The 17844-nt window shown below is 29.0% G+C and overlaps 2 protein-coding genes across 3 annotated transcripts; one reads left to right on the top strand and one right to left on the bottom strand.

Moving 5' to 3' along the window:
* Positions 1–322: 322 nt before the first annotated feature.
* LOC132943662 (THO complex subunit 5 homolog) lies at positions 323–6643 on the bottom strand. Its single transcript, XM_061012685.1, has 13 exons — positions 6198–6643; positions 5800–5937; positions 5119–5330; positions 4971–5046; positions 4715–4909; positions 4359–4491; positions 4170–4264; positions 2779–3105; positions 2526–2718; positions 2285–2458; positions 2072–2205; positions 1817–1983; positions 323–729 (listed from the first exon to the last, which is right to left on the bottom strand). The coding sequence occupies exons 1-13, from the start codon at positions 6267–6269 to the stop codon at positions 660–662; spliced, it is 1986 nt and encodes a 661-aa protein (XP_060868668.1). The 5' UTR covers positions 6270–6643; the 3' UTR covers positions 323–659.
* A 5423-nt stretch (positions 6644–12066) lies between these two features.
* Positions 12067–17526, top strand: LOC132942276 (sterol regulatory element-binding protein 2-like). Of its 2 annotated transcripts, XM_061010546.1 has the most exons (17): positions 12067–12177; positions 12271–12609; positions 12708–13123; positions 13185–13284; positions 13353–13525; positions 13599–13862; positions 13945–14122; positions 14254–14441; positions 14497–14678; positions 14744–15010; positions 15086–15275; positions 15333–15525; positions 15585–15750; positions 15811–15934; positions 16001–16165; positions 16934–17069; positions 17146–17526. In XM_061010546.1, exons 2-17 carry the CDS (start codon positions 12543–12545, stop codon positions 17364–17366), a joined length of 3030 nt encoding a protein of 1009 aa, XP_060866529.1. In that variant the 5' UTR covers positions 12067–12177; positions 12271–12542; the 3' UTR covers positions 17367–17526. The 2 variants fall into 2 exon arrangements, with proteins under 2 accessions (XP_060866529.1, XP_060866530.1); XM_061010547.1 differs by lacking the exon at positions 12067–12177 and having other exon boundaries at positions 12184–12609; positions 15588–15750.
* Positions 17527–17844: the final 318 nt, after the last annotated feature.

Below are 17844 nucleotides of genomic sequence, written 5' to 3'. Positions count from 1 at the left end.
AATGATGTTGTTTTTTTTTTAGTTTGTCATAACTGTTTGGGGCAGTATAACTGCTTCAATTTTCTTCAATAGTATCTCGTTTAACGGTGAAGTGAATCAAGTTGGTGCATTGGGGAGATTGCATCAAAAAAGAATAACTGTAGATACATGACAATTTTACTGAATATCTATATTCTCCATTATTGTATTACTTCCACAGTTTCATCATTTATTGAACAGATACTGAATACATGGAATATGCATGTTAAATTCTAAACTCTCGTTTATACAACTTTGCAATACATTTATAATTAGTACTCACAATACAAAATTACAAAATATGTAATATAAATAAAATACATGTTAAAATCAAGTTTATTTTATTAATACACTTGGTAAATATTATTAAGTAATTTTGGAATTTATGTATATAATTGAAAGAAATTGTATGAATTACAAAGTTTAAAATACTAATGTCTTATGTTTAAAGAATAATTTTTAAAATCTACATCTCTTTTAATTAAAATTTGAAAAATCTTAAATAATTACAATGGAACTTCTAGCATTCATATATTGTACTATAACATGTATCATATACAAAAACACAAAAACCATATATTTAATACTCAATAAGATGTGCATATTATAGAATTCGTACATCTTAAATAAATATAAAATGTTTAACGGTGTTCAAAAATAATTCCTGAATGATGTTTAACAGCCTTGAATGGATGATTTCTAGCTCGACCCCTGAAAATAAACAATACAATTTAAAATAACTTCTAAAATTTAAAATATTTCTATTTTAGAAATTAAAAATAATTACTGTTTAAAAATATTTAGTACATTTCTTGCGGAGAATATTTCAACAACAAAATACTAACTATTAATGTTAATGTACAAGTTACTAGTTAGTACACTGATATAAATTATGACATAACAATGTAAACTATTATTTTTTAAATCTAATGACATTTGTGAAGCCAATTTATAATTATTAATATAACGCACAAAAAAAAAAAAGGTGGGTAAGTGGATGTCGCTATGCTGTACAGTAGGTTACAAGTGGGTCACTGTAATGGATGGTGTTAAATTTGAATTCAATGATATAATATCATTGTATAAGAAAAACGATTCTGAGCGAAAACGGTCAGTCAGCCTATGGTATTACTAATATATTTGATGATATTATTGTGAATAAAGTAATTTATATATAACCTATTTACGTGGAACCTTGTTTTAAATTTTCAATCCTTAGCTATAAAAGTTGAACATTTTATAAATGTTGTCAAAATTTGAACTTTAAATGCTTATAAAAGAAAATTGTACCTATGCATTTTTAATATTTTTTAACTGCTATTGTAACAATATATCAGGAGCCTTGCATTCAATTTTCATGGCTTTTTACCCTTTTGTTTTTCTTGTCGCTTTTAAAAACTACTGGGAAATGTTTACTTTTGACCCCCCAAAGTACCAACTAGATTCACTTTCCTATCAGAAAAGTTACTGTTGAAGAAAATCCAAGCATTTTTTCTGTCCTAAAAGGTGATGACAGACACAAAAAAAAAAAACTAAAAAAAAACACACATCATTGTAAAATCAATACATTTATCGCTTCGCTCAGAATCTAAAATATGATATATGCAAGTTGACTTTTAAAAAATAATAAAATTTATATCTTCGAATTAGTTATTTATGTTTTCTGTTTAGTATTTTTTGGTAATTTAAACAGTAAGGATTATAAAATCAATAATTATATGTTACTGTTTTAACAAAATGACAAAATGATAGTATATAACATATTACAAAAACTATGATACAATATCTGAAGAATTACCTTATGTTGTATAAAATTGTTTTAGTTTTGGGAAAATCTGAATGTCCCCAGGTCTCCATCATCACTTCAAAACAAACAACAAGACGACCAATTATGTTGATTAACATTTCATTAATATCTTCATCTTCAATTTGTTCATGAAAAACATTAATTTCTCTCTCCAATTCCTTTATTAATAAAACATTTTTTTTATTTTTATTATTATAAAATAGCATTATTATAATTCATAACACAATATTAATTGTAGGTGCATACTCTAACAGAATTATTATTTGTAGAATTTAAAACAGACATTCCTTCATTTGTAGTTGGCATATTTAGTTGAAGTGTGAAAATAGGATTACTCTTTGGGTAATCACATTTAATTACCATCACCACAGTCAGTGTTGCTGAAAAGACAAATTATACAATAAGTAATAACTGGTATACTGTAATCTATTTACAAATTATCTAACCAATATTCCATACCTGTTTTATAATTTACTACACGTTTAAATAATAAATCATTTTCTGTCACTGTTCCAAATTCAACATGTGGTTTACAATATTCAAGTTTAATAAAATTTTCCCATGCCATTGTATTCCATGGGGATAAAACTGAAGTTAAATTAACTCCATTTACACTGAACCTTCGTTCTAAGTCTGAAATAATAACAATAATATAATTATTATAATTAATAGGGGAATTAAAATGTCATTAATTAGTTACCACTACAGTCTAGCTGAGTAATCAATGAAAGTCGAGTTTTAAGGCGATTATTAATTGCCTTTAATACTTGAGCAATATGATTTCTTGAAATTAAAAAATCAGGTACATTAGGATTTAAAAAATCCAAGCCACATATACTTTGAGCCCAAATGTAAGGTTTTCCTACCTCCATAGTGTTGAATTCAGTTTTTTCCTATATCATCAATCAAACATTACATATTTGATGATTAATTATCACTTATAACATACTTACTTCTTCTAATTGATGGAAGTTCACTATATGAGGACTTTCTTTGCCATTATCACCTGAGAACAATGCATCAAGTATAGAACTTGGTGAAAGCAATTCTCTTGAGTAGGATGAAGAAAATCCAGACCAAGATGAGGTAACAGTAACAGTAATTAAATTTAAATTAACCAAATAAAAAAATTCCATAACAAACTGAGTATTGTTTTTTAAACTTAATGTTAATTTAACCGATAGAGGATGTTTTGAAAGTAAACTTTTTTGTTGTACAGATTTTGTATCTGTTCGTGATTTCTTATGATGACGTTTTTTTGGTTTAGGCACATCTACTTCCTGTAAAATATATTTAATAAGAATTAGTTAAAATATTACTGTAAATAAAAATTATTGTGAATTATAGAATGAAGATCATCGTATTTTTCAGCAAAATTATAAATGCCAAATAGCTACCCAAGATGGGTGCGATAGAAATGACCTACGCCTATATTGTCGAAAATTTTTTGGCTGATATTCAATAGACAGACAGAAATGGCTGACATTAAATTGAATTGATTTTGTATTAAAATTTTAATTAATACCCATATTTGAAAAAAATTAAATATAAATTACACTCAGTAGCGTATAAAAGGGGGGCGTGGGGTCAGATCCCCTCCCATTGGCTTTGGAGTGGATAATCTTCCATATTGTGTTTAATGTGAAGTTTTAATTATTTTGAATTACATTCATTATTCCTCATTGTTAAATATTTTATTACCTAAGTAAATAGTTTTGCGAGGGTGGGGGATTTTCCAATTTTCCAGCTATATTGTTTTATTTTTTTGGTCCCCCCCTTCAGAAATCATGACTATGCCACTGATTACACTGGGACACATTTTACATAATACATTTTTATTTATTTGACACTTAAAGAAAAAGTTGCTATTTCTAATCCAATAATACATTCACTTATTTATAATTACTTAATAATAAATTAATTTCATAAAAAATGTAAATAATACTAAATATTTTATTATTCATTAGAAATTAAAAAAATATCAATTTAGAAAAGTTAAATTATGTAATAATATTTTAGAAATAATAATAATATCTGTATTTATTTATTTTATATTGAGCTTGAGCCCGGCAACTTAAGCCATTAGCATTAGCTGTTTTGTTTTGTTTGTAGGTTGTTAGCAGGGAGAGGAACGGATGAAAACACGTTTTTTGTATGTATGGTAAGGATTCATTGCTAAAAATCCCAGGTGGTCACCCATCCGGGAACTAGAAACGTCAGCCGTTACGTGCACTCGATGCGTTTCTGCAGTTGAGTTTACGCACTGCGCCACACCAAGCCACCTTTATTTATTAACTCATGCAATAATTACATAAGGTTATATTAATTATTAAACATTATTTACCTCATCAGAGTTAGTATCAACAACGTTATTCTTATTAGAATCAAATCTTCTAGCTTCTTCTTCATCACCATTAATTGAAACAGTGAATTTTGATTCTAGAATAAATAAATGTATTATTATTCATTAATGCATTTATTGTCAATTAATTAAGAACATATAAGTATTTATTATTTACAAAGTAAAACTTACTGCAAGCTACCCTATATGCATCTGTTTGTATGTATAAATAATATAAGGGCTTGGGCAATAGATTCACAATATCTGCATATGATCTTGCTTGACAAGGAGCTAATCCAAAACTTTGTTGTAAAGGTTGAGCAGCCTAATAATGAATACAAATTATACAAATTATTGATTTAACTTTTAAAGGTACACACATTTATAATTTTTCATAAATAAAATATTTTATTCAGGAATTAAAATATTATTTTGTTACATAACAAAATATTAAAGATTGTTAAACAAATACAGTTTTTTTTTAATGTATAATTTGGATATAAATTAAATTGTAAAAGAAATTTAAAATTGATAAAATTTAAAATTACCGTGCGTATGTCTTTAAGCATAGGTAAAATACTTTGTAATATCCTGCTCTCTTCCTGAATTTCAGAAAGTATAATTTCTTTATTTTTTTCTACTTCATCACACTGTTGTTGTTGAGTTTGCCTCTGTTCAAATTCCCATTGCAGACGTTTTATATGTAAATCGTGTTCATTAATCAGTCCACTTTTTAATTTATCCTAATAATTAAAAATAACATTAATAATATCTTAATAATTAATAATTATTTTATTTACATACAATATAATCGGCTGAATCTGGCGACTCTAAACAAAATGTTTCTAATGGTACAAGATCAATATCAGTATCACTAGATCTAAAACAAAATAAATAAATCTAATGTTTATTATTAATCTTATTTAAACAACTAATTTTGGGAATACTATACTTGTATTGAAGGCACTTGGATATTTCTTTTTTTAAATAAAACAATTCGTTTAGAAGATTTTCTTGCTGTAAATGTTTACTATCAATCTCTTGTTTTTTTTTATTTAATAAATCTTTCTTTTGTTTCGAGCGTATTTTATCAAGTCTGTTTAACTTTTTTAAAATTAAAAATAAATGTATCACATCATTTTTGTATTCTTCAAGTTTTTCTTTCTGTTGAAATTAAGTAAAGACAGGTTAACTAAGTTAATATTTAAGTATTCAAAATATTACCTAACTAGTATCTAGGTACTTAAAAAAAAAATAGTGAAAACAAGAGTACCTAATACAATTTTGATGGTGGACCCTCCTTAAAAGATTTGAATGTATTTACTCCCTAGACATCTAGAGTGAATGAAATTTTTAATTATTTAGGTATTATTTTAACCAGAAGTATTTCCTAAAAATATCATCTCATAAATTTAAAATAATATGGTATTCACACTAAAAAATTCTGAAAATCAGAATTCTAATAAATACGTTTGGTAATTACCTAAGTATGATTAAAAAGGGAGAGCATTCTTGATAAATCAACCTGTAAATACTAATTTCCGAGCTATATTTATTTGTAGCCTAGTGGGCTAGATCCCTTTTTCCAAGAGTAAACTCATAAGAAATAAAAATGTTAATAAATATAACTTACTGGTGAGTTTTCCTTGTTTTTTAACTCATAATTCCATTTCATTATGTCTTGCCATTTATGTAAAGTATTAAAGTAGATTGCAGAATCATTATTTTCATCTCGATTAGATGTTTGCTTTTCTTCATATTTTGCTACCGCCTAAAAATTAAATATAATCATTAAAAACAGTTTTTAATTGTTAAACATTTTAATTTCTAAAAGTAGGTAGGTACACAGAATTTATAAGTACACGTTGAAGGAATAATGTCAGCAATACGTTAAAACACATAAATGGAATATAATTAGAATCTATTCGATTTTCTATTAAGCACGTTAAAGTTTTTTTTACAACAAAGTAAACAAATAAATTAATATAAATTAAGGAACTATCAAAAACTATCAAATATAAAAATAATTACCGTGTAAATATCCACTTCGGATTCTTTATTCCTGACAATGATAGGTTTACTTTGCGAGGGTTTTTCACTCATTGCAAGATGGATTGAACGCTCTTTCAAAAATATTAAACGGACATAAAGTACATGAATCAACAAATGAGAAATTATAAACAAATGGAATAATAATATTCTCGGATGATGATTTCAAGCAAACTAGCCGAATTATAGTTTGTACTTTGTAAATACCTACTAAATATCATTAACAACGTCAAGAAGAAAAAGGAATTAGCATAAATATTAAATACATAAAATGTAACACGATATTATAATACACTCAAATAAAGCAAAACGGTACGAAGCGCTATCGCCTTCGTCTATGGCCCATCATTGTATCATCAACATACTACAAATAAATGATAAATTAACATAACCTAAAAAAATTCAACTATTACCCATAGACCTATAAGCTAATGGACAGCGCTTCCACTCCGTCCTGCCATCAATGCACGGGAATCATATAAGAGAAAGAAAGAAAAAAGAACTAAGAGAGAAAAGAGAGAAAGAACATAAAGGGGGTAATCATTGACGTATGAAACTAATACCATATTTCCCCCACGTTCTCTTTTCTCTTTTACTCTATATCGTACCCCAGTCTTCTCTCTCTAATAACGTTTTCCACCATACCGCACTGTTGCACCCAGGTTGCACTGATATAACCATATAGGTCACTGATAATCGTCCTGGGTGCAGGCTGGTGCAAGTGTAGATGAACACACAAAATCAATACTTATCACCGATATATAAAGATAATAAAATATTTGATGGGTACCTTAGATCATATTATACAATGGATGGAGCTACTTTAATCATTTGCTGTGTCCAACATAACCCCCTACTTATTAGTTATTTTATAGTGATTGTTGGCGCAACGCATGCGCAATAACTCGTTGTACCTTGAAATTAAATGGATAGCGGGGGGTTATGTTGGACACAGCTCAGTATACGAGAAATACACACATGGCTCCATCCATTGTATGTGATCTGAGATGGGTACTTTGATGCTTATCAGGAAAATGATAAAGCCAACCGTCGACTGGAGCTCGTGCAACTATCAATGCACTCAGTGCAAAAAACTGGCCGAGTGTAGTGGGGTGAAACATAAAAAATGTCAACCAGTGCGCACCAGTATTCCAGATGGAACATATATTATGTGCACCAGACGCCAACAGTGCAGTCGGTGCAGTGTGGTGGAAAACGCTATAAGCGCTGTCCATTAGTTTATAGGTCTATGCTATTACCACTATCACAGTATCCCCTAATTATTAGTAAAAGGTATACTGTATACTATTATTATACTGGTAAAAGAAGCGCGCCCTAATAAGTCACATTAATACTCAATAATATAAATTTGTTACATATTTTTCTCATTGAATAAGTTGATTAATATAAGTTCGTAAAATGTAAAATTTAAATTTGTATCAGCTTTTTTTATCAAATTAAATTTTCAAATAAATAAGTTAAAATATTTTTCCACGACATAAACTGTATTTCTGATTTTATTTTGTACCTCGAAATTATAAACTGTATATAAAACTATAAAAAATATAAGTGATATAAAGAGGGGAGGGTTGAAATCAGGGAGTGGTCCGTGACGGTGAAAAATTTATAAAAGTGGTCCGTGCCTATTGTTGAGTTGGGAACCACTGCCCTAATACCATAGAACAATTTATATAGGTAATACCTTTTTTTTTCCCTTATTAATCTCTATATGGGAGCCGTACTGTTTTACACATTGCTTGGCCCTCAGGGGCAGAAGTTATTCCCACGGACTAAGATTGCGACCCCCTGCATTTGCCTCTTGTACATACTTTCGAGGCCACTGATAAGCTGCTTGTTGCCAGTCCATTATATCTTAGTCCGTGGTTATACCTATTATCCTGTGGGATAACCCCATCACGGACTGAGGTATATCTTAATACAGTATAGATTATGACAAATTAAATTAAATTTGTCATGGTATAGATACAGTCTCGAATTACGATTACTAATTTTTCTATGGTCACGATGTAGACAGTGGCGCATTTAAGGAGGAGGGGGCAAAAGCCCAGAGCGCCCAATTTTAGGGATGGGAAAATGTTTATAGTGTACCATTACCTATGAGCAGTGTTCGGATTAGATAAGTAGTTTTTTATCTAGATAAAGATAAAGATAATGCAACTCTAATGTATCTAGATAGAGATAAAGATAACTTAACTCATATTTATCTAAATAAAGATAAAGATACAAAAAGATACAATTTTTTTTTAAATTGGTTTTAAATTTAGGTATATTTTAGTTGGCCACTAGGAACATAATAATAATAATGATGATATAAATAAAAATAATTACATTATTTATAAACCATAAATTTGGTTTGAGAATCTGTATAAATATTTAAATGCGTTTGTACAATTTCGCGATTTTTATCAATAAAAAATGTGTCTAGATGAATTCATTTAGATGAGTAAAAAAATTATCTAAGATGAACGTTTAGATACCTTGTAACTATTTATCTAGATAAGATAAAAGATGAACAAATAATTATCTAGATACATTTATCCAGATAAGTCCGAACACTGCCTATGAACCTTTTTAAAAAATATAGATTTTAAAACTAACTAAAATCATTTTAGTAAAATGACAGCATCAGCCATAATGATATCTGCTGAGCTTTTAAAAAATGAATACAATACAGATTTGGGAACTTAATTTTCCAATGAATGTATTCATTTTGGCAGTTATTTAAAAACCAATTTCAATTCTCCTCCAAGTATATACCTAAGACATGTTACTATGTTAGTGTTGATACGAAAAAAAATATTTAAAGGATATCTTACCTAGAGGTAAACTAGGGGTTAACTAGGGTTATACATGAAATGTTCACTTAACATTTTTATTAGCATCTGCTAATATAAAATATTAAAAATATTTTGACTTGTTTGAACTGTTTACGGACATCATTAATTTTCAATTTTTTTTACGAATGTCAATAAAATTGTATTAGCTGGATAAGAAAGCTTGGAAATTTAATACAAGGCTCTTAATATACTGTTACAATGACATTTGAAAAATATTAAACATTGTTGAGTATTTTTTATTCACAGTCTTTAATTAGTGTTAAATGAAAATAATATAGCAAATAATAAATCTTCAATTATTTGATCTTCAAAAATTATATATATATATATTACGTATTGGTTTACATTACAAGACCTATTGCCCAAATTAAAAATTAAATATAAAAGAAAAAAGAATATTGTTGGACCAGAAAAATAAAATAAATATCTTTCTTACAAATTCAGAAAAATTACGAATATAATAAAAATTTATCGCATTTCAACGGAGATAACTTTGGTTGAAAACATTTTTATATAGACCTCAGAACCTATGTTTCAATTATGTAGGATGCAGGGATAAAAATGTGTAAAAAAAATTTGAGTTAGTTTTTCAAATTTAAAAATAGTTAATTCAGAGTTAAGACCGCCTTATGTTCACTTTCAGACCACTGTGGGCCGTCATCGCAGTATGCTATATTGGATTCTGTATTTATTTTTGAATATTTCCACTGTGTTTTGTGATAATATTGCCAACTACCTAACGCTCGGTAAATTGTACTGTATTGTATATTATTGACTTAAAATATTTTTATCACACATCTTAAATTGAACATAATAATATTATGTTCTATGGTGCTACCTACTAAGTTGAACTAGTAATAAGCATGTAAGCATAATTAGATTGATTTTAATATTTATACATTTTTTTTTTACATAACCGTAGCCTGTGGCCCATTGTGCTGTAGAACAGTGGCCCAGTCCAACCCTGACTAGGGCGTTACACCCGCATGCGGTCTCTCAGTCTTACAAACGCATAACATATTGCAAATTGTAGGTACGTCCTGCAGATCACATTTAGCTCTGTTAAGTGTTATTTTAAAAACTAGAGTGAATTGACCTCTTATAAAATTTGGAAGTAAGAAGTGAACGTTATACGGTTTTTTTTATATTTTAATTTTAAAGCAGGTTATCACTTATCGTTATGGGTATTTTAAAATTGTAAATTGTGTATTCAACTTGCTTTGAAATGTATTAAAATCTGAAAAAAACCGATGAGGTCCACTAGATAATAATCTTACCTTTAAATTTTATGAGAGATCAATATTCCTTCTAGTTTTTAAACTAATAGAGCTAAACGTGATCTGCTGAGCGTACAATTTTCAAAAAGAGACTGAGAGAACGCATGCGGATGTAGCGTTCTCTTATGTGGATATATTGCTTTAAGAATATGTTATTATGCACTCCAGGCTCTAGTATTAATAACTTTCCAACTAAGAGATCGTTTTAAGCTCAAAACTCATAAAAACATACTTAAGGTCAAACATAGGCGAAGAAAGACAGTCTGCATTAACAATTATGAACATAAAAGCTGACGTCACTACAACAATAAACTATAATGATGTTATTCAGAAATTTGCTCAAGACCGTGCACGGCGAAAAATAAAAAAGCATTTTTTAAGCAGGTATTAATGATTATTTAAAAAATATTTATATTTATCATCTACAACATATATTCAATATTAAATGTTTATTTCTTGGGTGGGGGGAGGGTGTTAGTAAAATGTTGCCCCTGGTGCTTAATGTTTAAATGCGCCACTGGAAGTAGAGAAGATTCTTCTTCTATATCGAAAATACCGCCAGCCCTAATTAAAACGAAAAACATGCCTTAATAAAGGTTTTAAATGTTTTAATTATTTTATAGTGATTCATAAAATATTGATCGTAGACTTGAAACTATTTGCAATTACGTTTATTATTATTTTCTATAAGAATCTAGATTCTAGACCAATTTTAAGCTATTATTTTATCGCGAGCCTTCGAAAGTTCGAACATCTTTACACCGTGCAGGTAATTACTTTAATTAACTAAAATCGTGATATAATAATAATAACAATAATATAATATTATAATAATTAATTTATAACATTTTATGCCTACGAAGTTTTTTAGTAGATTTATAGAAGTTCAACCTACAAAATTATCTATTAATTAAAATAAGTTACTATTTACTAATACAGTTATAATATACTAATTACTAATACCCAATAGCCAATAGACAACTTTAGAAGGTACCTATGTAAATTATTAAGTATAAATTAATCATATCATTTTCTTTCCCCGTAGAAATAGTTAATAGAAGAACAAATTGTCTCTCCTCAGAATCGTTTTTTACTGGCAATGATCATTCAATAGGTAATTCATTGAATTCAAATTAAATCTAACATAATATTATTATCTATTACTTAACGACGATTACTCGAAATTTACTTAATATTTACCATATAGTAATTGCCAATAATTAGCAATAGTTGTAGATCGACTTGCACTTTTTTTATAAACTATATTAATTGATATTTTATACCTAGCCGCTCGGTTATAGCACCTATTGTTCTATTATACCACAGTGCCACATAGGCATCGAATAACTATATATGTATGTCTGTATGCCTGTAGCCTGTATAGCATGTCCATGCCTTCATGGCTCACAATATGAGCATGTATACCATAGAGTAAGTTACTCTACGATGTACACCTATAATTCATTCAAATACTATTGATTAGTAATGTATAGTATTTGATTCATTCTATAAAAAGATTTATTTTTTTTTATAGTAGGTAATTTAGACTTTAGTATCTGTGTTACAAGGTGTATTGATACAAGGTACCTTGATGTGCAAGTATAAATTCTATATAATACTATATATTATAACGTCGTCACGAACTAATATATATCTTCGTGTTATAGGTACATCACGCCGCCGTGGTATGAAACTATGAAAACTATGAAGACAGTATGAAAAATGAAACGCTTATCACGCTTATCATTAAAGTCTTTGCCCACACATTTAATCTATTCTGTGCCCACACTACGTCGTCGTCTTTATCATCGCAATTATATCGAAATGGTACGATCATTTACTGAACAGCGATTCGGTTAAATATTAACTGTTTAGTAATTACTATTAAGTACTTGCAATAAAATCTTTGATAATTGATAGGTACAACTCGGCACTCGCGTCTCACGACACTGTGTGACGATGACCAAGAATGCATTGCAGGCAATTAGAAATTAGTTAATTAATCGTGCTGTCTGTCGTATTGAGGCCCTGGATTTATGAACTTCGCGGGAAAATCGTCAAGAAAACACACCTGTTGTCCCTCCGCCACTAATTGCTGAAGTATCAAAGTTTGGAGTTCGAAAATAATGTGCTCAAGTGATCTCTAGAACTGCTCACACTCCACCAAAGTCTTCAACCAACTCTCATCCGAAATGGACTCGATGGGCTCAATGGATCCGTTGGACCTTCCAGAGGATTTGGATTTTGCAGGTTTTGATGGTGAGTTCAGTAAACCATTCTAATTTCCAAGACATTATTGTGTTTGCTAAACTTTTTTATCTAACCACTGTTTACTTGTTTCAATTGCATATTTGTAGAACTCTTGAACAAGTACAATGATAAAATGCCGGAAGTTGACACAAAACTGTTCACCGGTGATAATATTTTGACTGAGTTTGATGATCCAATGAGTGATTCCACATTATTGGATTTTCCACCACTTGATCTTTCTCTAATTGAACCGGATATCCAAATGTTGCCTCCACAAGATACTGTTTCGCACATTATTGATACTCCAATGATTTCACCTTCTGCCATGCTTAAACCAAGCCCTAAAGCACCTCCTTTGATTAAACCTAATCGTAAAGTCATTCAAAAGCCAATTCAACCAAATTATATAACAGAACAAAATGTAAATAAAAAAATAAGGTATATTCAAAAACCTGGAATGCATACTCTCCTTCCAGTTAAAAGTGTTGGACAGATTCACTTACCATCTGATCAAATGAAACAAGTAGGTATATTAAATAAATCAAAACAAATCTAAGTAATTAAATTAAATTATTTATTTATAGGTTTTTTTTAATGCACCACTGAACGCATCACCTACAATGGTATATACATCAACAAATGGTCAACCAATTATATTAAACAATACCGCATTTGTTACCACGGGTAAAATATATTGTTTTTCTATAAAGGTAGGTGTTAAATTAATATTTATTAGATTTGTATGGTTATAGGTATACCAGTTATGATTGATTCAGATATGTCATCTAACAATAATATTGACGTTATGTCAATGAAAGATGATAAACCAAAAAGTTCACATAATGTTATTGAAAGAAGATATCGTACAAGTATTAATGATAAAATTATGGAATTAAAAGATATGATTCTTGGAACCGAAGCTAAGGTAAATATTAATGTTACATAGTGTAAACATTAATTTTTATTTTATATATAAATATTATGTTATATTTGTTTAGCTTAATAAATCTGCTATACTTAAAAAAGCTATAGATTATATTAAATATTTGGAAATGGCTAATGAAAAATTAAAAGATGAAAACAAAATGTTCAAATTAAATATTTCAAAAAAACTAGACCAAAGTCCATCTACTTTATTACAAGAAGAATACAATAACCCTGGCTCACTCACACCACCGCAATCATATATTTCCGTATCTTCACCAGAAAGATCAGAAGGCGCCTCATCACCTGAGATTGTAATGAGTTCTGATACAATATTGGTATGACATATTATATTATATTTTATAAAATAATCACTGCTTATGTACTTATATAATAAATAGCTTTTTTTCACGATTATAGACCAATAAATCTGGCAAGAAAGGTATGGCTGATCATTCAAGATTAGTGCTTTGCGTGTTCATGTTTGTGGTTGTTGCATTTAATCCTTTTGGAAATTTATTGCCTAATAGCAATATGTCACATTCTAAATCTTGGGCAGAAAAGGTTGATGGTAGAACAATTTTAAATGCTAGAACTGGTAATTATTATTTAACTTTATCAGTGTTGGGTAGTAACATAACAATTAACGAGTAAAGTACCTTTATTAGTTTATTACTTTTTAAACACTGTGGTCTGTTATTTATCATAAATTGATAACTCATTTTTAAGATTCTGGAATGGATGATGGAACATATCAAAGTTATGCTTTTAGTCTGTCTATATGGACATTGAATATTCTTATGATGATCATAAGTCTTACCTGTCTTCTTATTAGTGATCCAATGATATATTCGGATTCAGAAGCATACCAGGAATATATGCAAATGAGAAAACAAGCTGAAGATAACTTGATTAAGGTTAGTGAAAAATATTTTTGTTATTTTAATAGCTCATTATTTCAAACAAATCCAGGGAAACAGAAAAATGGCAGTTCTTGAGCTCTCTAGATGTTTGGAAATTTTTGGTCGGCCAATTTTAACAAGTCGTAAGAAACTTTGGGCTTCATTAATCTGGCAAATTATCAGGCAATTTTTACATCAATTTAAAGTGGTTGTACTTTTGAAAAAATGGAATAATGCTGTATTTAAAAATGTGTATGATACAAAATTAAATAAACAAAGTGAAATACCTAAGTAATTAATTTTGTTTACTTCAACAGGACCAACAAGCATGAAACTTTAAATACAGCTAAACAACTCAGTGAAATTTATCATTTACTGCATAAACTGTATTTAATTAGTGAAACTGATTGGCCAATACCTAATGCTCATTGGGGTATTGGTCTATACTTAGGACTTAGTTCAATTAATATGGCTGAAGCAGCTGGACGACAAATAATTTCAGTGGAAACTTGTGTTCAATTATATTCGACCGTTGCTCTTAATTTCAAAACTATCATATTTAAAGGTGCTGGATTTTTTACCAGGTTGGTTATTAAACACAAATGTATTAAAAAAAAAATTTGTATACAACCTATTTAATACAAATGTTTGTTCAAAAGGTATTATTTACATAAAGCACAAACCCAAGTGCTGAACTATAATAGATTACCAGCAAATTTGAATTGGCTTACAACTGATCATGGATTTCGATTTTTCATTGATCATAATTGGACTTTTACTCCGAGTAATGTTACATCATCATTCACTTCACTCTCAGACTGTAATGATCCATTATCTCATCTAACCAGAGTATGTAATTGGAATTTCTTATTTTTTTCGTAAAATATAATGCCTTCTTTTCTTTAGTCTTTCAGAGAAAATACCTTAGAAAAAGCTTTACAGACTTTAATATCACCAGGAACAAGACAAATTGTACAAGCTGTTGGTCATACCAAACAACCAACTGTAACTTCAGACGTTTTGCTATATGTACAGCGCATTGTAGAATCTAATTCAATTACAAAGAAACCCAGGATAATTGGAAGCTCAGAAGTTAATGGTAAGACTTAATTGCTGAAATTTAAAATGAAAATTTTTAATATTTTGTTATATTTTCAGTAGTAGAGGATGAGAAAGTAGCATGGTGGGGAGCCATATTTGCCGCTGGAACTTATTGGATATTAGGTGAAGATAATGGTATCGATCTGCTCGATAAACATATCTCCAATGTTCCTCCAAGTTTATTAGTTGATCCATTGGCGCAAGCTGTATTAGCTGCTTATGGGTATTAATTTTTGTAATGTGGTAATAATTATAATTTATTAATGTCAATATTTGTTTACAGATGTCGAAATAAAGTCCAAACAATGAAACCTAGAATTTTAGAATACCATTGTCATGAAGCTAGTAAAATATTATCAGAAACTTTGATTTTATTGCAAACCAATAAGCCCCAACCAATTGTTATAGTAAGTCTAGTTTTTAAAATTGTTTAAAATTTTGAAAATTTGTTAAACCATTTTTTTTTCAACTAGATGACATTGTTATTAGCTTGCGACTGGTTATTAGAAACAAGAATGCTATCATGGCAAGAAGAGTGTAAGAAAATGCCTGCAGGCTATGTTAATTTGGAATTTTTAAACTTAAAAAGCTTCCAAGAAGATTTAACTTCCTTACGAAAAATTTCACAATTTGTTCCAGTAAGTAATTTTTATTTATTTTATGACTTTTGTAGTATATGTTGTTGTTATCACATCAGTCATTTGAACCTCATAAGGTATACATTTATGCAAGGACATATCCAGAGGGGACGATCGCTCCATCTGACCTCAAAATTGTTATCATTCATGTGGCATACTTTTGGGTGGCTAGCCCCTAATTCCCTTATTTGCGTCTAGATTACCACCACTGTTTTAGGCAAATTGGTTGATCTGACAAATGTATAGTATGAGCACCTTACTGGTCTTACATATTTTCTTAAAACAAATATTTTGAATTAAAAAGTGATAATTAGAGATCATATTATGACTGAAGATAATAATTAAGTAGTTGCTGCGTGTTAGTTAACAATTATCAACTGATATATCATTTTGGGCTGTGTATATGCATTAATTTGGTAGAGCCAGAATGTAATCTTATTTTTGATTCTGAACAAAGTGAAGACACTGTACATGTTATTTATACACTACTGATCAGTTATCACCATTCAAAAATTCTAGACATGGTTTGTTGCCTGTATAGAAATATATGTATTAGAACAATTTAATTTAAACTAGTAAACTACTCATAACACTTCCTGTATAATAAATTCATGTTTCTCCTTGGGTAATGCTGATCTTGTACTGATAATGTCTAGTTCTGTTGAAACAGAACATTAATTTTTAAGTCATAGTTGTTACCTATATCTTATCATATTGATTAAATGTTTAACGAAATATGAAAAATTTATAAGATTGTAAAATTTGTAGTTTGCTACTGCCAAAGTATTTTTATATGAAGCAACTGCCCGGTTAATGGCTGGAGCTTCACCAACAAAAACCCAACAACTATTTGATCGCAGCTTAAGAAACAGATCAACACGGCATTTTGTTATTTGCACTAAAGGTAAGAATTTAGGATAGTAATTTTTTTTTATAAATAAATATAAAAGAAAGTTCACATACCATTTTTATTTTTATAGGCAAAGGTGAACAAAGCACAGTTGGTTTAAGGGAGCATGCAACTGCGTTATTTATGGCGTGTAAACATTTACCTATGTCTCTTCTATCACCACCTGGTATAAGAGCAGGTATGTTAGCTGAGGCAGCACGTACATTGGAAAAAATTGGTGATCGGAAAAATCTTATGCAGTGTTACAAATTATTGAAATCAATTACTACCAATTCATCAGTCACGGATTGATTTTGTTTCTATTAATAGTGTTAATGTTTGTTTATAGAATTTATTGTTGTAGTCTTAAAATTTTCATAAATGTTTTTTCACTTGCTTTTTCATTATTAAAATACAAGATTCAACCTGTAAATAAACTGAAAAAAAATATACCTTTCCACCCAAACTACAACTTTACGGTGTATTAACTAATCAATAGTTTCAATGACTAGTTCTGAAATATTATTTTTAATACATATTACATACATTTAATGGAATTTAAATTTTTGTTTTAAAAAAATATAGTACAAAATAAAAAGATTTCAGATTAGTTTTCACTTACTTTAAAAAGAAGGGAAATTATCTTAAAAAGATTAAAAGTTAAGTATTTGGTATTTTTAACATCGGCGGCTAAGGTAATTTTTCTTTAAAAATTATTTGGTATTATAAGCTTGGCAGTTCACAATAGATGGTCCAAGTTTTGAATTTTCATCAAACACAAATTATAATG

The sequence above is a fragment of the Metopolophium dirhodum genome, chromosome 4, assembly GCF_019925205.1.
Source record: "Metopolophium dirhodum isolate CAU chromosome 4, ASM1992520v1, whole genome shotgun sequence".
NCBI classification, from domain to species: Eukaryota; Metazoa; Arthropoda; class Insecta; order Hemiptera; family Aphididae; genus Metopolophium; species Metopolophium dirhodum.
This window is presented reverse-complemented; position numbering and strand designations above follow the sequence as displayed.

Excerpts from the sequence above, each read along its gene's own strand:
- LOC132942276 (XM_061010546.1), top strand. The coding sequence starts at position 12,543 with ATGGACTCGATGGGCTCAATGGATCCGTTGGACCTTCCAGAGGATTTG. Across the intron at positions 15,276-15,332 it reads CATTATCTCATCTAACCAGA|TCTTTCAGAGAAAATACCTT; the intron begins GTATGTAATTGG and ends TCTTTTCTTTAG. Across the intron at positions 15,751-15,810 it reads GCTGTATTAGCTGCTTATGG|ATGTCGAAATAAAGTCCAAA; the intron begins GTATTAATTTTT and ends ATTTGTTTACAG.
- LOC132943662 (XM_061012685.1), bottom strand. The coding sequence starts at position 6,269 with ATGAGTGAAAAACCCTCGCAAAGTAAACCTATCATTGTCAGGAATAAA. Across the intron at positions 5,331-5,799 it reads AAAACAAGGAAAACTCACCA|AAAGAAAAACTTGAAGAATA; the intron begins GTAAGTTATATT and ends TAATTTCAACAG. Across the intron at positions 2,459-2,525 it reads TACTCAGCTAGACTGTAGTG|ACTTAGAACGAAGGTTCAGT; the intron begins GTAACTAATTAA and ends TTATTATTTCAG.